The sequence below is a fragment of the Trachurus trachurus genome, assembly GCF_905171665.1.
Source record: "Trachurus trachurus genome assembly, chromosome: 14".
NCBI classification, from domain to species: domain Eukaryota; kingdom Metazoa; phylum Chordata; class Actinopteri; order Carangiformes; family Carangidae; genus Trachurus; species Trachurus trachurus.
In genome coordinates, this window is record NC_139903.1 from 14,410,267 (window position 1) to 14,428,053 (window position 17,787).

General features: G+C 41.2%; 1 protein-coding gene across 2 annotated transcripts in view; it reads left to right on the top strand.

Annotated features, from left to right (window-relative positions):
* The first annotated feature begins 475 nt into the window (after window positions 1-475).
* sptbn2 (spectrin, beta, non-erythrocytic 2) overlaps window positions 476-17,787 on the top strand; it is a 32,774-nt gene continuing 15,462 nt past the window's right edge. For both annotated transcript variants that reach the window (XM_083986646.1, XM_083986645.1), the window contains exons 1-13: window positions 476-1,068; window positions 11,316-11,467; window positions 11,735-11,908; window positions 12,252-12,343; window positions 12,476-12,556; window positions 13,600-13,715; window positions 14,363-14,475; window positions 14,575-14,762; window positions 14,880-14,997; window positions 15,190-15,348; window positions 15,451-15,753; window positions 16,998-17,151; window positions 17,264-17,658. In XM_083986646.1, the coding sequence (XP_083842772.1) occupies window positions 963-1,068; window positions 11,316-11,467; window positions 11,735-11,908; window positions 12,252-12,343; window positions 12,476-12,556; window positions 13,600-13,715; window positions 14,363-14,475; window positions 14,575-14,762; window positions 14,880-14,997; window positions 15,190-15,348; window positions 15,451-15,753; window positions 16,998-17,151; window positions 17,264-17,658 (2,151 nt within the window). In that variant the 5' untranslated portion in view covers window positions 476-962. The remainder of the gene's footprint in view (window positions 1,069-11,315; window positions 11,468-11,734; window positions 11,909-12,251; window positions 12,344-12,475; window positions 12,557-13,599; window positions 13,716-14,362; window positions 14,476-14,574; window positions 14,763-14,879; window positions 14,998-15,189; window positions 15,349-15,450; window positions 15,754-16,997; window positions 17,152-17,263; window positions 17,659-17,787) is intronic.

The window sequence follows — 17,787 nt, forward strand, 5'->3', positions numbered from 1 at the left end:
TTCACACTTTGAAATCTTGTTGAGGCAGGAAAGAGCTTTTTGTGTTGCTGGGACTTTCTCAACTACTTCCTTCCTGTCTTAGCATTTTTATCATAAGTCAGACCCCTTAACACAGGAGGGAAGATCTATTGATGTCTTAGAGAGTAGCAGGGGAAAAAAAGAAACCACACAGTGAGACAAGAGGATAAGGCGACAAAATCTGATGAGGACTTTCGTGAAGTACCTTCTTGGCAGGCCACACCCCGGTGCTCCCTGGTATTAAGGTGGAGTCAAATAATCCGCCTCAAGCTATGCTGTCCAGAGAACTCTAATGGTTTAGTCCACCTCTACACCTCCTCCCTCCTCATCTTTCCACCATGTTCTTCCTTTGTGCTCCTCCCTCCACACACACCTTATGCAAATGACACAATTTTCAGACAGCACAGCAGGCTTTGTTTACACAGCTATCCGACCACAGCCGGTTAGCCTGCTCTGCTGTGCTCTGCTATAGCAAGTGAAGTGTTCCTTTGCTTGAACCACGAGGGAGTGCAACCAAAGATTTTACTCTGCTCAGAGGGCACAAGCGTGGGGAAAGTCTTCTCAGGAGGAGGTGAAACAAGAGAACATTTTGTTCTTCACTTTTGTTTGAAATTATTTTTTGAAGACTCTCTCCCCCTTGCACTCACTGCTGTTTTCATTGAACAAGGTGGGACGTACAGTCGATGAAGAGAAGAACAGGAGGCAATATCTTCAAGCTTGTGTGTTGCCTTACTATGGTACAGCGCTGAGGGAATCTGAAAGAGAAGGACACACTAAGGCATTTTGGATAAACAAAACTTTTATCTTTTGGAAAAACCTCTAAAGGATTTTATACCTTTTTTTTTTTAAGTGAGAAATATTGTTTCGGCTGTGCTATGCACAAGAACTTCTATTCACTCTGTATCTGAGAGGAATATTTAGGAGAGAGATCCAGAAAAGAAGCCATGGAATGGGAGCACAGGGACAGAGAGCCCTGCTTGTCCCCAGCAGCATTTGTTAATCAGGTGCAATACTCTAACATCTTGGAAGGACGGTTTAAACAGCTGCAAGGTAAGATTCCCAAAGTCTCAGTTCCATTGTGAATTGTGACAACAATTGCGTTATAGATGAAATCCCGTTTTGTTAGTTAAGTAATTTTACTTGAATGTACAGTAGTTCGAGTGACATCACAGGTTAGAGTCTCAAATTCTCTTGTGTATCTAATCGAAATGGTTGTTAATAAGTCATTGATAAGATTGTTAGGTGTTACTCCCACACCTTTCCTGTTGTCTGGTGAAACAGGAAATATTACCGTAAACAGAATTTGTCGTGTTGGCTTGTGCTCTAGTTGTAGTCCCATAGCAGGTACTTTCCATTCTGACTGAACCCCTACATCGCTCAGTGTTTTTCAGGTATTAGTGATTACCTGTGAGAGGTTGAAAACACTTATCAATATGGTAATATTTTAGAGTTTGATTTTGAGAGAGTTGAGGAGAGCTGTAGTAGACAAACGGTACACTTGAGCTCAGCTTTAAAGCAGGCAGTCACTCTGGCACCTGATCACTGAGCCACCTGTCCTTTCTTATCTTCTTACAATGCATGGCTCTGTCTCTGGCCAAAGCCTGTGAGTCCTTGCGCACAGAAATCACAGAGGTTGTGACATAGGACTTGGGAAATAATGTGGTAACTTTAGTGCTGACATGTACATGATCTATGATACAACAACCCCACTAAATCTAAAATAGCTCCTGCAGCATATGTGATTCACTTTCAGGAATCTTGCAACTCCCACAACCTACTAATGTGTTGATCTTGCTTTCTAAAATCAGCAGTAAGAATGGTAAAATGAAGAAAAACTGAAAAGAGAAAAAACCCTCTCCTATGAGGTGTAGATTTTTGTTTGATTGCCATTGGTATCTTGCCAGAATGGTTTCATTATCACGCAGCCTGTTCCCTTGAGCTTTGCCGCCTTAATCACTGGCCATGATGTTATGTATTGTAGCAGAGTGTGTGTGCATTGAAACTGGCTTCACACTGTTTTGCTAGCTTCCGGTCCCTCCCTGGTTGCTGTCTTCAACTTAACTCGAGTCTATGCTCGCTGCATTTTTGTCATTCTTGAAAAATATTTCTGTCTTAAACAATATATATATTCACTTCCTATATTAAGTAATTTCGTCATTACCTCTGAGGAAGTCTTTGTTCTTCCAAAAGGATGTATAGGTGTACGTCTCTGAATCGATGTCTAAATTCAAAATAGAAAAAAATTCAAACCCTCCACACTTACAGCACCATTCCTCTTGACTGCAGATAAGACCCACAGTATGGATAGCATTTTAGTGCAGAGAAAATACTGTACAAGATTTTCAACATTTTCAGAGTGAACCATGAAACGTCATTCCCGATGATGCTACGGGTACATACCTACATGTCTTTTTCAACTTGTCAAGCAAGAAAGTTTAAACTCGCTGTTAAGTTTTTGTGGTCAATGACCAGTCACCGTATTTGTGGTGACAGAATTCATTCACACTTCCCTACAACAATAATATTGTGACAATAAGTGAAAAAGTTTATCCCAAAGCATTGTTTTTTAGTATACAAAGAGAGGGGAATTTTATTTTAATATGATTATATGTTCTTTGCTTTTCTGTGCACGGATTTGCTGTGAATGAAGTTTGCTGTAAATATACTCACAAATGCACATACTCAGACACACAAACACATTTTGGCAACACCCACTTGTATTTCCAGTTTGACTGCCCTTCAGGCTTCGTCTTAATGTCACTCCCCACCTCCTTGTGTTAAATCATTCCAGACAACTGCTGGAATGATGAATCCCAAGATGAGCACATGCATAGTTGGGTGTCATTGTACCACCATTTCACACAGATGTATTGACAACATTATTTCTTATTTTATGGTGGCGAGGAGGCCATGTAGCCCACATCCTATCTGTCTAGTGGTGTGGCAAACCAGTTGACGACTCTGGAAGGGAAAGCATAGCTTCGCTCAGACTGTTCAGCAAAGAACTGCTGACCCAGACCTGGGTCACTGTCAAGTGATAAAAAAGAGCACTTAGAGGAGAGCTTGAACCTGACCATCATGTCCTCTGAATCTGAAGCCCCCTCCATACTCCAGAGGCATATGAATCAGGTCAGGTCAGGTGTGCATTTCAGAGTTGCATCTCTAAACCTTTTTGCAGATGACGTGCTTCTCTTGGCTTCGTCATCTGTGACTGTGACCTTTAGCATGGTTTACAACTGAGTGTGAAGCAGCTTGGATAAGAAACAGCAACTCCAATTGTGAGTTTTCTGCCAGAAAATGGTCCCCCTGTTTGGTGGTGATCAGTCACTGCCTCTAACAAAGCAGTGTAAAAATCGTGGGATCTCAAAGGTAATAGTGCAATCGAACATATGGGAAAAAATGAGCAGTTGCAAGCTTCAGAAATTAGTTAAATCAGGAGAATATCATTCTGGACTCATCCAAGATGAGGGGCGAGGAGCTCGGACATCTAGAGGGAGCCAGTTGAGGTGATTTAGATCTGAAAAGATTCCCTTTTGAGTGTCTTTCCTTTGAGGTTTTCTGGCTAAAGTGCTGTTGCATTAACTGAACCAGTGGTAAATAATATCTAACCAGTAAAGAATAAACTGAGTCACTAAATAACTCTGGCCAAGGGAGATAGCATTAATTGGGGAAGGGTGGGGGTGGGGGAGGATTGTTTGTTAGTTTGTTTGTCTTTTTTGGCCAACCCTAACATTATTCATTAACCCATACAAACAGCTAATTAAAAAAAAAATCATATTACACGTTATGCAGTCGTGAAGACTGCCATGTGTCAAGTTCATAGTACCTTATACTTCCAGTTATTGAGCTCACTGTCAAGATAAACACATTTTAACTTTTCTTTGATGTGTCCCAGTTCATAGATAAACACAGTGTGAGTTAGATTAGAAAACAGGGTCATTGTTCAAACAGTCACTGTCCGGGCTACCTGCTGAGGTAACTGCTGTGGACTTTAGTGTGGACTGTCACTCATCAGGTTTGAGTTGTATGCCTTTGTTCAAATATATCTCAACACAACAAGTAGCTTATTTTTTGGTCTTCATGAACTTTGAAAACCAACTGTTTTGTACATACACTTTATTTAGGGTTTTGAATTGATATTGGATGAGATCAGTGACACGTTAGGTCGAGTTTCAAGCCTAGCAGCACACTATGAATTGAATATTGTAACTTAATATTTACAACAGTCTTAGTGAAAGCTGTGATGCTAGTGGCCCCCAGCTGTAACTCAGAGTCACATTACCTGATGGTGAGGGTTTACCATATGTACACACATGTACAAATATACACACACTTCTTGTTTGTACAGTTCAACTAATATTGACTGCTTTCTGCTTGGAAAGACAACAAGAAAGTGTATTCTTAGAAGCTTTAGGACAATTATTGTCTTGTTGACATTTCACACCCATCTTGTGTCCAGATGTTGTGTCTGAGAGGTGCCTGTTTCTGTCTCCTTTTTCATGGGATTGGCCTTGGCCAGTCCTTTCCTCCCTTATCTACCCCATTATCTGCTGCAGCTGCAGATGACACAGAGAGGCATGACCTCTCAGTGTCATCACTGATCAGTGCCTTTACTACAGTAACTCCAGAGAGGGAAAGAGGACAGTGCTGTAAGAAAGGTCTTCATCTTATTCACCCTGTCACTTTTTGTCATTGTTAGAACAAACCTGTGAGAGTTAGGCATAATAGGCAAACACACTTTGTTTCTATACTCGTGGCCTCAAACTGTTAAAAGTGTAAAAATAACTCATACCACATGTGGCAAGGCAGCGGTTTTACCACAGCCCTGCTTTCAAAGTCATAAGCAAAGGAAGGGCAGTTCCGCTTTTACACAGAAAGCTGTCAAAGCATGTGCATCTGCATGTGCCATTTTGCCTGTTTTGTTGTGCGCACACCCCTTACTACTGCCTAAAATTGCTGATTTCAAGGATGTAATAGTTATTGTAACCTTCATTTAAATCATAACACACAAAGATGAGCATGATGATATAGTTGAATTTAAAAAACAATGTTAGCCCTGTTGTGTTGCTCATCTTATCTGAAAGTCAGTGATACGCATGCACCTCTGACCCTCAAACAAAAGTCTTAGTGTGTGAGTGGCTCTTGGCGGTTACAGATATGGGAGCGGGAAACATTTTGGAGTCGAGCCATTCCTTATGCTCCAAAACTCACTGAAAGTAGCCTTTTCTCCTGTTGGTGAGACATTATTTACAAATACCAGCTCCTCCCCCACCTACTCTAACAGTTTACCCTCATTGTTTGCATTGCATCCAGTGTTACACGTCACAGTTGACTTTCAGCACAAACCACTCACTGGTGTCAAAAAGAATTGTAACCCTGAACCACAAAGCTTCCAAGCTTTTTCTCTATACTGTTTTCAAGATGTAAAGGTATTCCCCTAATGAGTGCCTTTTAATGTATGCTTAAAGTCTACTCTGTAATTTCAAAGAGCAAAATAGTTGGAGGCCTATGGTTGAGAAATGTAATCTTTGCATTTTTGGTTTCAGTTACAGGGTCCATGCTAACTGTAGGACGATGCACTGTCTGCTTGTTGCATTACAACTAATACAGGTTTACTCTATAAAAGGTTCTCAGCTAAAATCAGTTGTAAATATTTCTTCCATATCTGTTTGTTTTGTCTAACATATTGCCAAGCAGCACACATTAAATGTCAAAGACACTGTCTTTAGAGAAATGCATGCATTCTGTATTAAGACACACCTTTCTAGTCACTTGCTTCATGTATACCACACTTGTTTTTTACTACCCACTTATTTTTTCTGGAAGTAACGCAAAGTAAATTCAACATTTGTTTGAAAAAAGTCAGATTCCCTCTGCTGAGTGCCTTTCTCTTTGCCCTTTGGCAGAATACCATAATCTTGTCTGTGAGGTAATGTCCAAGAGAAGGTCATTAAAGCAGATTAAAGCAGACAGATTGATGGAAGTAGTTTAGTCATTCTTTCTGAGGACGGGCTGACCAGAGGCACTCATTACGCAAGTTCAGGGTGGGTAAGAGACAGAATGTCAAAAGTATATAGAGTCAAGGGCATGTTGGCCCAGCTAGAAGGCGAACCAGTAATGGCTAGGGAACGTGACACAAGATGACATTGTTAGCAGCTCTTGAAAATGGAAAAATAGCCCGTGCTGAAGCCGGACCTACAACTCTTTGCTCTTTATATCTCTTCTGAAAGCTTTGTACATATCTGAGAGGAAAGAAATAATTGAAATAGTCCAATGTTTGGACAGTATATGGTCAGAAAAATGAAAAATCGACTGAATGTGCAGTATTCATTGGATGCCATTGTGTGAAGTGCTTACCACGGTAAACTATTTATGGCTGGAGTCACTCCTTGTCCTCTGTGCTGAAGCGAAGCCACTGGGAGCCCAGAGTGCAGTGTCATGCAACACAGCAGAAGGATGCACGATCCATTGAGAAGACAGGGAGCAACATGGCACAATGTCTGTCGGACTCTTGTTCTCACACATGAAAACTTATCTTTGTTTCTGTGATGGGCAAACAGTTTGATCAGGGGCAGGGCAAGTCCAGTGTGCGCAAGGAGCAGCGGTGACATAATGTACCAGCCCAATGTCTGTTATGTATACAAATTAGCACACACAAATATTATTATCAATGAGGCGAGCTTAAATTTACAGGCCACTGAACCTGCAGTACAATTCAAGCACTGTAAACACTGTGACAAAGGGCACAATCTTCAATTAGTGATGATCAATAATCTGTGGAGTAGTAGAGAGCTGATTAAGCGATTAAATGGCTCTGTGTTGAGTCCTAGCTTCCACCCAACATGTGGCTGAGTCAGAGATTTTAAACATTCAGTTTATTTTTGTAATACAGTGGTGCCAGCAACTAAGAGAAAAAGCAGTCATGAGGAATACAGATTGGCGTCTTACTGGCTGAAGGACATAGCTATGCCTTGTCCACATCAATCTCACTGTGAGCTTGCAGGACACGCTCTGCTCAAACAAGATACTGCCCCAATTGCACTGTGCAAAGTCTGACTTGTAATAAAGTCTGCATGATGCTGCTTCTTAAAAATGTAAAACAGGTGCAGTCTCAGGGTATCTTTCTCTTGAAAAATGACAGTGCACTTATCAGATCAAGATCGAAACATCAGTCAGCCACTCTTGCTTTCCTCCAATCAGTCTATACAGTTTAGATATTGTTTCACTCATGTTCAGATAACCATATTAACACCCACTAGACACCCAGTGCACAACCAGGACTTTGGTGTAATGTTACAGGTTATACAGGCTTTATATTTATCTTAAACTGCACATGTGCTGTTGTGATGCATGGCATGATGTACTGTAGATGTTTTCCTTCAGACGAGTGACGTTCATTGTTGGTGTTCTGTCGCTGTGTTATCATTAAACATGATCCGAGTCACGATGTGCCACAGAGACAGGATTAAGTCTGGCGGCATATTTGCTCAGATTACCTGCAGGTTATCACCATTATCAGCAGTACCTGAGTTTGTTTGGGGGTCAAATACAAATTCAGCAACAAGCTAAACCTCAGTACCTTCAACAACAGAGGGGGCACTGGCTAAGCCTGGCGCCACTCTATTCTTTTTCCCTGACATATACTTAAAGCTTACTGCCATAGACAAACATGTTCCAAATGACTGGACATGTCCAAATATGCTTTTGAAACGTTTGATGATGCCTCTAACCACTGGTCCTGTTCTACCATTAGTAAACACCACAAGAAAACATGGTGCAGAAAATTCTAATCACTTGTTTTTCCAGTTAACACGCGAAGAGACTTTGCGTGTATGAGGTAGAGGATTGTTTGAATCTTAAATAAAGGAATTTTAGCAACACAAACAATATCTATTTTATGTTGGATTACTGGCATGTAGCTATTAGTGTATATGTCAGTTTTATCACATCGCACAGCTACTGGTTGTGGCACGGTGCATTTCCAGGGTGGGAGAGGTATTATTTGAAGCATGTGTGCTGTGAGACTGGTGTTTCCACACCAGCCTGCCATCTTAGACAGGTAAAATTATGCAAAATTTAGCCCAATAAATACTGAGCTTGCTCTCAACGGTTCATACAGTCCTTTCATACTCTTCTTTTAGAAAAACACTGTCAGACACAGCAGGTATTTTGCATGACATAAGACATTTTTCAGTTTAGCGGGGGCACTGGTCCTGGTCCTGGTTTGTTAGAAATAATCTAGCTTTAGTGGATAAAGAGCATTTCTACAGGTTGGTAAGAGGCAATTAACTATTTAGACATGGATGTGTTTCATGCAGTAACAACACAACCCACAAATGTCATCCAGTTGTTGGAAACGGTTGCACCAGTTTTGACCTTATCTGCCTTAACGGCAGATGATGACAGGTGTGCGTTTGCTTCCTGTAATTGGCACACATGTCTGTGTTTGTCTTCCTATTGTTCTTGTTCAGTAGCCTTATTATAAGGTGTGCATCACCAATAGGATCTCTGCCCACTGCCCCACTGCCTCCTCCTCAGTGCTGGGTGCTGTCACAACATGACCAAGCTTCAGGAGGAATGTAGGCTCCTTTGCTCTACTCCACCTGCCACAGTAATCCACCTCTGTGGCTCACTGAATACTTTCAAATCGCTTTGGGGGTCCTTTTTAATAATTCAATGAACTATTAGTGTGCCACATGAGAGAGACAGAGAAACCAAACAGGTTTATTCAGAGTTAGTAAGTAAAAGCTGAAAGAGGATATCCCCAAACAACCAGCACACCATACAACTATATCTCAACTAAAGCAGGGCTGTTGGAGTGGTACCAACTGTTATTTGCCTGGTGTCCTTGAGTTTAGGTAAACCAGAAAAAAACAGGAAAAAGACACATTCAGTGGGCAGGACAGCTGATTGCTGTGGTAGCAGGAAAGAGCTTGTTTCTGCCTCTAGTCTGCACCAGCAATTTAAACGTGCCTGTAGGCCAAGACTATCACCTGCTTTGAATAAACTTATCTTTACAATAGTTTTTTTATTTAGTATTACATTGCTGAAATGGAAACTGAGTTATATAGATTTGAATACAAGAATGTACATTTCAGTTTCTGTGTTAGATGGTTCATCATTTGCACACACTTGAACATCATACTCCTCTTGAGACACAACCATCATAAAAACCAATTCCTATTTGATTTCAACTACCTACTGTTTTCCTCTATAATGCACCCCAATAGGAAACAACTAACAACTAACACAATCTTTTGTCCGCTGCAGTTTAGCAGACAGTGTCATCAGGGGAAAAGCAGTTAAAGCAACAAAGGGTAATCTGTAGAGTACTGGCAATTTAATTTTAAGCATGGGCTTACAACAAACACTTCTTAGTAATGGTTTTTTGATGGTGTGACAGGCCTTGAGATGTTCATTTCAAGGCTGTGAGCTGGGCACAGAAAGCTCTGTGAAATGTTAGTCTCAACAGGAAAAACACGAGATAAGAAGAAGAAAGTTGTATCACACCATCTTGTTGGTGTAACATTCAATAAATAGCATAAGAATTTATATGTAAATCTGCTTAATTACACTGAGCAACACGGAAGGGAAATGTATTGAGTGAAGGTATTTTAATCATGTGTAAAACTTTACTGACAGTTTCTTTTATTTGAAAAATGAGTTCATTCCCGGAAGTTTTCTCTTACCATCAGTCTTATTTCAAAAGAGGATCTTTCTAGTAGTGCACAGTGAAGGAGGAAGCACCTTCAGATCAAGCGTTATGTCCTGGTGTATTACTCCACCAACGGCCAACTAAAAAAAGAACATATTTTGAAATAACACATAAGACTTCTAGGGTGGAGTGGTTGGTTCCTCAACATGCTGTTACTTTGGTCACCGCAAATTTCACACATCTTTGGATTCACTTAGTATTCATGTACAGTATTTATCAAAGCCTACTAAAACATATATATATCTCAGCATCCTAATGATATTCTAAGAACTATCATTCATCTTACCTACCTTCAGTCTCCCACTGTTTTATGAACTGACCTGATATTTGGACCTTGCCTTAGGAGTTGAAGTCTCAGATTTGAATAGTGTTGCTGCACTCAAAAGTTATTACTTTCCTGTTCTTTTCAAACTATGCTTCACTGGGTTTGACTTCAGTGTTGGAAGGCTACTACTGATGACTTGTTCATATGACTGGTTATATGTTGACACAGTTGACAGTTTTTGTAATTAGTGGAATTTGACCAGTCAAGGCCACTGTCTGTCACATCAATTGCATCTCTACGTTGAGTTTTATTGATGCTGCATCTAAACCACATATGATTTTGTTTTGTGGTTCATGTTGTTACACCTGTTTGTTTGATGTGCTCTGTGGAAAGGAGGTGTGTGTGGTGTATAACATCTGTGTCAGTTATAATGAAAGAGCATTTGTAACACATAAAAATATGTGTGATGAACACTTTTAACATCCATCTTTGTTGTTAATTATGGTGAGATTTCTTTGCAGTGATATATCAAGATATGAACTTTACCAATTAGTTGCTAAAGATGTGTTACTGCTGAAAATCCATTTATCCTCATCACCATTATATTCCAGTACGTAGGCTTTGTTTTGTTCAACTCATTAGTACAGAGCAGCTCCTCTGATCTCTTCTCTGTGTGCTTCAGGGTTATTGTGCGTGGGCTTGTGTTGAGTGCAGTGCATTAAGTACAATGCTGGAAAAGTGTTTTCAAAAGGCAGGGAGACCTTGTGTCCTAGAAATGAGGTCACCTTGTTAGGTGGCGGAGCAGGATTAGCTTCTTACTCCCCTGGTCCATATGTCTGAGCTGCTGCTACAGCTTAATTTATTGTGATTCTTTTTTTAGCCCTGCTCTAATAAAGTAACAACAAAATGCTCACTAAATGTCTTGATACACAGTTTTGTGTAGTCATCTTTCTCTTTTAGACTCACTTCATTCGAGTAATTAGCAGTGCATGCATGGACAGAGCCATCAGTAAACTGTGTGGGTGTAAAGAGTGAAACCTTCTTAGTAAGCTGTCAATACAGTGATCCTGGAGACTTAATGGGGCAGCTTATGAACTGCTCCGGGTCTGGTGTTTTTTTTTTATTTACTCGTCTGTGGTCATTTGTGATTGAAAACGGTAGACGACGCTAGTGTTTGTTTAGAGCAAATGTAATTTCCTGGAAGTTTATTTCCGCGACAGGAATAACATTGAGGCCAGTGGCTTCTCGGTCAGTAGAGTCGGTTGTGTTCTCGGTGGATTGCAACTTTAACATGTCTCCCTCTCTTGTCATGTGCAGATGAGCGTGAAGCCGTACAGAAGAAGACCTTTACCAAATGGGTGAACTCTCACCTGGGCCGAGTGACCTGTCGCATCGGTGACTTATACACTGACCTGCGCGATGGCCGCATGCTAATCCGCCTTCTGGAAGTGCTCTCAGGAGAACAGCTGGTCAGTATCTCACAGAAACGACCCCTCTCTGTCCCAGACCTGACCCAGGCCCTCAGTATGGCCTTCACCCTGCACCACAAGTCAGGAGGAGAAAACATGTGCTTCATTTCTGCTTTCCCTTAATGTCATTTTTTCCCCCCTTCCTGCTTCAACTAGTTTTTCTCTTTCTAAGTTCCTTTTCTTCCTCATCTATGTTCTGTGTTGTGATTGCTTTGCACAACAGTATCAACTTATTTCTTCTTTTCTGTTTGTCTTCTTTCCCTACAGCCAAAGCCCACGAAGGGCCGCATGCGTATCCACTGCCTGGAGAATGTCGACAAAGCCCTGCAGTTTCTCAAGGAGCAGAAAGTCCATCTAGAAAACATGGGCTCACATGACATTGTGGATGGGAATCACCGTCTCACCCTGGGTCTCATCTGGACCATCATCCTTCGCTTCCAGGTAATATTATACAACATTTGTATGAAGCTCTGCTCACCCCTCTCTCAGCCCAGCTGTGCAAAGCTTTTTCAAAAAGCTGTGTCTCTGCACGTAGCCTCGTCCATCCTCAGGCAATCTTACAAAATGGTGACAGAGTTTAATGTTGATGGGATATGATTTGCAAAGTAATTCTTCATGTTGTTATTTTAGTCATGAACTGACTGTCATTATTCAGAATTTTTCCAGCCATTACTTAAATTGGTGTAATATAAAGGTACAGATGAGAACATGTATTTGAGAAAGTCTAATCACATCATTATATGAAGTATTCACAGTCTTAACCGAGTAAATGCTCTGCTGACAGATCCAGGACATCAGTGTGGAGACAGAAGACAACAAAGAGAAGAAATCAGCTAAAGATGCTCTGCTGCTTTGGTGCCAAATGAAAACTGCTGGGTAAGAACGGAGAAACCGAGAGAGGGCTTAGTCACAATACAGTGCTGTTAATATGTTGAAGTAAACTTCATGGTTTTACTGAAAAGGCTGTTTTGAGTTAACAATTAATGTCTTGTCATTTCCCCTCTGCAGATACCCCAACGTCAACATTCACAACTTCACCACCAGCTGGCGAGATGGTCTGGCGTTTAATGCCATCGTGCACAAACACAGGTCACTGACTTCTTCATGTGCTTATTGTCACCTGCTAAATTGTGAAGAGGGATGAATCTGGGTCCTTTTTAGAAAGGGCTTCACATTCAAAGAGAGGATCTTATCTCGCCAAGGCAAACTGTGTTCACTATCTTCAACTCCCCTTTTGTGTTTCTTTACCTAATGAGGAGCACCTGTCACAGTACCATCACACTTCTCTGGGGTGTTTTTTATCCCGTTTTCTATTTAGGTCTCCTCCTACTCCTCCCATCCTTCCAACAGTCTGCAGTATGGCTAAAAGGATGAAAATAAAATAGGGACTAAGATGACCTAGATCACAGAAATAATAACCCACTTATTTTCTATGAAAAGCAATGCTTGGTAACTCACTTGCACACCCTGCTGGTAATAGTGCCATGAATAGCTTGTGTCAAAAATTAATCTGTGAATTGAAACCAAAAGTAACCTGAATTCAGGGTCAAATAAAACAGAGAACACTGTTCAGAGAATGCCAAAGATGATACTTGATACATGAATGCTAATATTGCTTTCTCAGAGTTTCATGAACCATGAGCTATTCATGTAAACCATGACTGTGCCATTTACATGGACAGGCCCCTATTCAAACGAAGGTGCAACCCACTGCAGTCAATTACAATATGCAAAGAGGTTTTTTTTCACCTTGCCGACAATGTCATTTTATGGATTGTATAGTGCACAACAAAAGCCTCCCAGACCAGATTTATACCTGTTCCATACCCCAGTAAGCTTAATATGAAAACACAGGTTTAGCCAAGAAAAGGCAATAATTGGCTGTAGCAGCTTGCTTAATCCACAGATGATAAATCTGTTTAGCATGCAGATGACTTTACCTAATTCCAGTGGATTATTTTATGCATCCTGGTCTGAAAACTGAGACATTTATTGGAATGGATGGCAAAATATATTTTTAATATGCTACAAGGACGTGATGGTGTATGAAGGATATTACTGTTTGTTTTCACCCTGCTCTCCTCTGCAGTCTGTACTTATCAAATTCATAATTGTTCCCCCGGCTTCTGCAGACCTGACGTGATTGAGTTTGACAACTTGAAGAGATCCAATGCTCACTACAATCTCCAGAATGCCTTCAATGTGGCAGAGAAAGAACTGGGGCTTACTAAGCTGCTGGACCCAGAAGGTGAGTGTGTAAAACCCCCATTAAAAACATGAAGCACTTCTGTAAGTCTCACTGATGGCCTGACACTGTCCACTAAGGCACTAAGCTGATGTCCGAAACAGACTGATGGGTGTTGGACTATGGAGGATTACTGGAATTAATTATAGCTTAGACATCAGTACATCACAGCAGCTACTCTGACAGCACAAAAACCATGTCCAGTTATGATAGTTTGGCACATTTTTGTTCCTCATTCAGAATATTGTCAAGTCAAGTCAAGCCAAATTTTATTTGTAGAGCACATTTAAAATGACCGAAGTCGTCAAAGTGCTGTACAGATAGAAAGCAATACAACACAATTATACAATTATACAAACATGCATGCATACATTCATATGCATGCATACATTGGGACATAACAAAAGCAAAAAGCAAGAAGGGCTCTGCCTCAGCCTGAGTTGAATGCCATGTCGAATAAATGGGTCCTCAGAGAAGACTTGAACACCTCTAGGGTCTGGGCTGATCTTATGTGAAAGGGCAGGCTATTCCAGAGCCTGTGAGAATCAAACTTCACTGTGCATGCAGAATATTATGATAAAATAATGTTAAAAAATGTTAAATAATGGGAGAAGAATTCAGGTGCAGTGAGATTATCCTCTTTCTTTCAGATGTTAATGTTGATCAACCTGATGAAAAGTCCATCATTACCTATGTTGCGACTTACTACCATTACTTCTCCAAGATGAAAGCCCTGGCAGTGGAGGGCAAAAGAATTGGCAAGGTAGGCTCTATGTATGTGTGTGCGTGTGTTGTCAATACATTATGTGAGCAAAACGTGCAATATTTGCTGCCTGGATTCACAGACCTGTCTTGGTTGCAGGTGCTGGACTATGCCATCGAGGCTGACCAGCTGATAGAGAAGTATGAGACCCTGGCCTCAGAGCTGCTGCAGTGGATTCAGCAGACCATAGTGACGCTCAATGATAGGCAGCTAGCTAACTCACTGAGTGCTGTGCAGAATCAGCTCCAGGCTTTCAACTCTTACCGGACTGTGGAGAAACCCCCCAAGTGAGTAACGGTTTACAGTTTCATGATAATAATGCGATCTAAATACATGTTAACCATTAGGATACACAGTGTGAAGCTATAAAGTATGTTAAGCACAGGGGATGTCTGTATCCACAGGTTTACAGAGAAAGGGAACTTGGAGGTTCTCCTCTTTACCATCCAGAGCAAAATGCGAGCAAACAACCAGAAAGTCTACATGCCTAGAGAGGGCAAACTCATCTCAGACATCAATAAGGTATAGGCACAAGTACAGTCTTATCATGATATGTCAAACCATATGTCAATAAGTGAAATAAGAAGCTTGTTGCATGTTGGGGCAATAGTTCATGTTCACACAAAGTTTTTTTCTTTTTTTGTGACAAAAAGTATTTGCGTAATAGCTGATGGATGTAACAAGCTACCTGTTGTGTTATCATTGGTGTTATAGGCATGGGAGCGACTAGAAAAGGCAGAGCACGAGCGTGAGCTGGCACTGAGAAACGAGCTGATTCGCCAGGAGAAGTTGGAGATGCTCGCCGCTCGTTTTGACCGCAAAGCCGCCATGCGTGAGACGTGGCTTAGTGAGAACCAGAGGCTGGTGTCGCAGGTAGAAAACAGGCCCATGTGTGGGCTACTGATGCATTTGTATTTCCGTTACAATACATTAAATAATTTTATTGTGATACGCTGAATTTGCTCTGTTAATTAGGACAACTTTGGAACTGACTTGGGAGCAGTGGAAGCTGCCACCCGTAAGCACGAGGCAATCGAGACAGACATTGGAGCATACTGGGAGCGTGTGGCTGCTGTGGAGAGTGTTGCCAAAGAGCTTGAAGCAGAGGGATACCATGATGTACGACGTATAATTGCACGCAGGGACAATGTGCTTCGACTCTGGGAATACCTGAAAGAGCTTCTGGTTGCGCGCAGGGAGCGGCTGAATGCCCATCGTGACCTTCAGAGGCTGTTTCAGGAGATGCGTTACATCATGGACTGGATGGCAGAGGAGAAGGTAAAGACCCACTGAACAAAATGTATCCTGAAACTAATTTAACAGTGCTATTTTAACACTCCAGTGGTTCAACACTCCTCACATGTGTTGAACTACTGTGTTCAGTCTTACACTCTCCTGGCCTGGTTTTTAATTAACAAAAAAGGAATTTCCTAATCCATTCAATTAAGTTAGTTGTTGTTCACATATGTTCGTGACAGCTTTAGTATCTGCCCGTTACAGCAGTAATTAGCTTTTTATAGGCCTAACCACAGGAAAGCCAGTAATGACATGCTTTCCTGAGATTGACTGAGGAGTATGTGCCTTTCTCCTTAAGTGGTTAAATCTGGTGACCTTGTTCTCACATGCTGTGATATTAAGTCACTTGAATTCACCCAGTCTAGTACTGCCCGTCTAACTGGTTTAATTTGCCCTTTGCATTGTCAGGTGTGTTGTAAATAATTGGTTTGACCTTAAGTGTGGCAAAAATCATGAATTGCTGTTGATTCATGAGTCAGTTTAAAAAGAAGCATGTACTGTATACCTTTCTCCACTGCTGCAGACAATGTTACTGCACAGCACCATGGGCCACCCACTCAGTTTGAACAAATATAGCAGGACCCTTAACTTCCCCTGCTCCAAAATCAATATTTCAGGTTTTCTTTACATCTCTCAAACGAGAGAGCGCTTAAGTATAATATGTGTGTTAAATGTAGCTGCAGATAACTTTGTTTGAAATACACCACAAATGTCGGCGCTTGTTTGTCTGGGTTGGAGTTGATAAGGACATTCATCTTTTTTTTTCTCTCTCATGTGATTTTCAGTAGTAGCTGGAATCACTCTGATAATGTCTGGGTGATTCAGATGCCTATTGCCACATAATTAGAATTCTTGTACACAGTTTATTATCTATTTTTTGTAACACAATGTCGTCCTCCCATTTAATGGCCTACTCTAATGGCTTAGAAAAGCTGAATCTTCTCTGCTGTCATTTGAGGATGATTCTGGTTTAGGTTAATGGTTTGAAGCTATTACTAGTTTTTGGTTATTTGAAATGTCACCAGATATAAGCCATATGACACAGAATGGTTCAAACTTTACAAATATTAAATATAACATTTTTCCAGGTAGGTTATTCACTGCTTTATGTTGATAGATATCAGATCTAACTAAGTTTCCTACCTTGTACAGGCTTTTACAGACACATTTTTTTAAAAATTGACTGACCAAATATTTAACTGGACTGTGTCTTTTGCTTATTTCAGGGACGTCTGCAGTCTCAGGATAGTGGCAAACATTTGCATGATGTCTTGGACCTGCTTCAAAAACATAATTTGGTAGAAGCCGACATTTCAGGTCAGGCAGAAAGGATCAAGGGAGTGCAGGGAGCTGCAAAGCGCTTCACTTCTTACGAACAGGGTGAGTTTTCAAACATGTTATGACTCATTCTCTGTAGACTATGCAGCTTTAGTCTGGTTTATTTGTGCATAATATCTATGTTTACTCATTTCCTGCCTTTTCTGATTGGCAGCCTACAAACCATGTGAACCAGGACTAGTTGGTGAGAAGGTTGACCTTCTGGGTCAAGCCTATGAGGAGCTTGGTCAGCTTGCAGGACAGCGCAGAGTCCGCCTAGAGGATTCTCGTCGTCTCTGGCAGTTCCTGTGGGATCTCGGAGAGGAGGCAGCCTGGATCCGAGAACAGGAGCAGATCCTGGCTAGTGGAGATTGTGGACGTGACCTCACGTCTGCTCTTCATCTGCTTAGTAAACATGAGGCTTTCAGGGATGAGATGGCAGCCCGCTATGGCCCCCTAAGTAACAGCATTGCTGCTGGAGAAGATTTGGTTAATGAGGGACACTTTGGAGCTCCAGAAGTCACAGAGAGGATTCAAGACGTCCGTGGACAATGGGCACATCTTGAGGAGGTGGGTGGTAATCATGACTCTTTGTATTTGTTAGAGTGGTGATCAAAGTATAAAGCTACTCTCTCTTCTTTATTTTTTCTGTTATACACTATATTTCTGTTTATGTCATTTTCTTGTTCTTTCCATTTC